General features: G+C 33.3%; 1 protein-coding gene across 1 annotated transcript in view; it reads left to right on the forward strand.

The window, feature by feature from the left end:
- The first annotated feature begins 879 nt into the window (after window positions 1-879).
- The window catches only part of LOC311296083 (T-lymphocyte surface antigen Ly-9-like), a 1,717-nt gene continuing 912 nt past the window's right edge, over window positions 880-1,684 (forward strand). Inside the window, exons 1-2 of the mRNA XM_084417729.1 lie at window positions 880-1,302; window positions 1,565-1,684. The exon at window positions 1,565-1,684 is cut by the window's right edge and continues 177 nt beyond it. Of these exons, the coding sequence (XP_084273855.1) occupies window positions 1,008-1,302; window positions 1,565-1,684 (415 nt within the window). The 5' untranslated portion in view covers window positions 880-1,007. The remainder of the gene's footprint in view (window positions 1,303-1,564) is intronic.

The following is a 1,684-nucleotide window of genomic DNA, read 5'->3' on the forward strand; positions in this document are numbered from 1 at the left end:
CACTTTTATAGTTTGTGCACTTTTTTATTACTATATGTGGAGTGTTTACGGACGCACAGAGTTTATTTACTAGATCGTCTCTGTGTAAATAACATAATTGTGTCTGGAAAACGTTTATATGCTCTTCAGGAGTGTTTGTTGATACTGACGCAGTGAAGTCAGTGTCAGTGATGGAGATTCTGTCACTCTACACACTGATCTCAGACAGACAGAGAAAGTCAAGAGTTGAAGAAACCAGCCCACAATCAAGCTGGTGCTTCGAGTTAGTGAGACACTGCCTTTTGATAGGCAAGGTTTTATTTGTGTGGTTTTCAGACCTAGTTTTAGTTTTTTATGCGTTTTATGCTTCCAGTCTGTTTGGGCTATTAATGAATATGATGGTTCATAAATTTGTCAGTTTTTGTCTGTGGATTTTGGGTGGTAAGTTACATTTTTATGGCTTCAATTCTTGTAGTAGCCTATATACTTATACAGTCAGACTATTCCAGAATGTCCAAACAGTTTGACTGGAAACAGGAATGGTTTGGGACTCTGCATTATAGCTTTTTTATTAAAAAATCACTGTGGATTTGGCTGTTTGTCAAGTTAGTCTCTGCTGATACTGACCCGAGGCAGACCCCAAATTTTGTTGTATATTGTTGCATTTTACGCTTCCAAACTACTTTAGCTGTTAAATAAGATGGTTTACACATTTATCTATTTTTGCTTATGGTTTTTATGTGGTAAGTAATGAATTTAAGTTTATAAACATATTTTTAAATCGACTATTCAATGCCTCGGTAGGATCCGTTACAATGTGTATTGATAGTGTAAAATACCAACACAATCTCATAGGAATTTGTAATCATTTACATTTTACTACTGTTTTTTTTATTATTATTATTTTTTTTATTATTATTATTAAACTGAAATATATCTGAGATAAGAATTTGTTATTTATTTTTGTTGACTGTTTTGTTCCAGGTGTGTCTGGTGTTTATACAGATGAAACTGAGACGATATCAGTGATGGAGGGAGATACTGTCACTTTACACACTAATGTTACTGAAATACAGAGAGATGAACATATTCTGTGGACATTTAAACTTCAAAATTCAGAAACTCGTATCGCTGAAATCTATAAACAGATCATCTCTATATATGATAGTGGTGATAATGAGAGATTCAGAGACAGATTAAAGATAGATGAGAAGACAGGATCTCTGACCATCACAAACATCAACACATTACACTCTGGACTTTATAAAGTACAGATCATCAATGAAGGGGTCAAACACAAGAGCTACAGTATTACTGTCTATGGTGAGTAAATCATAAATTCTTTATTTTGGTCTAGTATGTGGATGATTGAAGGCTGTTAGTGTCTGCATTATTCTTAAGAAAAATTATAAAAATGTCTATAATTTGGTATATCTAAAAACTTCTGTCAAGTTGCCATTGTTCATGCCTTATTATAGTATTAGTTTTAGAGCATATTAAGATGCATTGGTATTTTTATATTGAGAATCTTTAGAGACATCTTAATGACTGATTCTTCCTAAAACAAATGTTTTTATTTTTTTAGCACTTCTAACTGTTCCTGTCATCAGTGATTCTCCACAAAAGCCTTCAGTGTCAGAAAGATCATCAGAACAGAATTGTTCACTGGTGTGTTCAGTGTTGAATGTGAGTGATGTGACTCTCT

This window comes from Rutilus rutilus (genome assembly GCF_951802725.1).
Source record: "Rutilus rutilus genome assembly, chromosome: 8".
NCBI classification, from domain to species: domain Eukaryota; kingdom Metazoa; phylum Chordata; class Actinopteri; order Cypriniformes; family Leuciscidae; genus Rutilus; species Rutilus rutilus.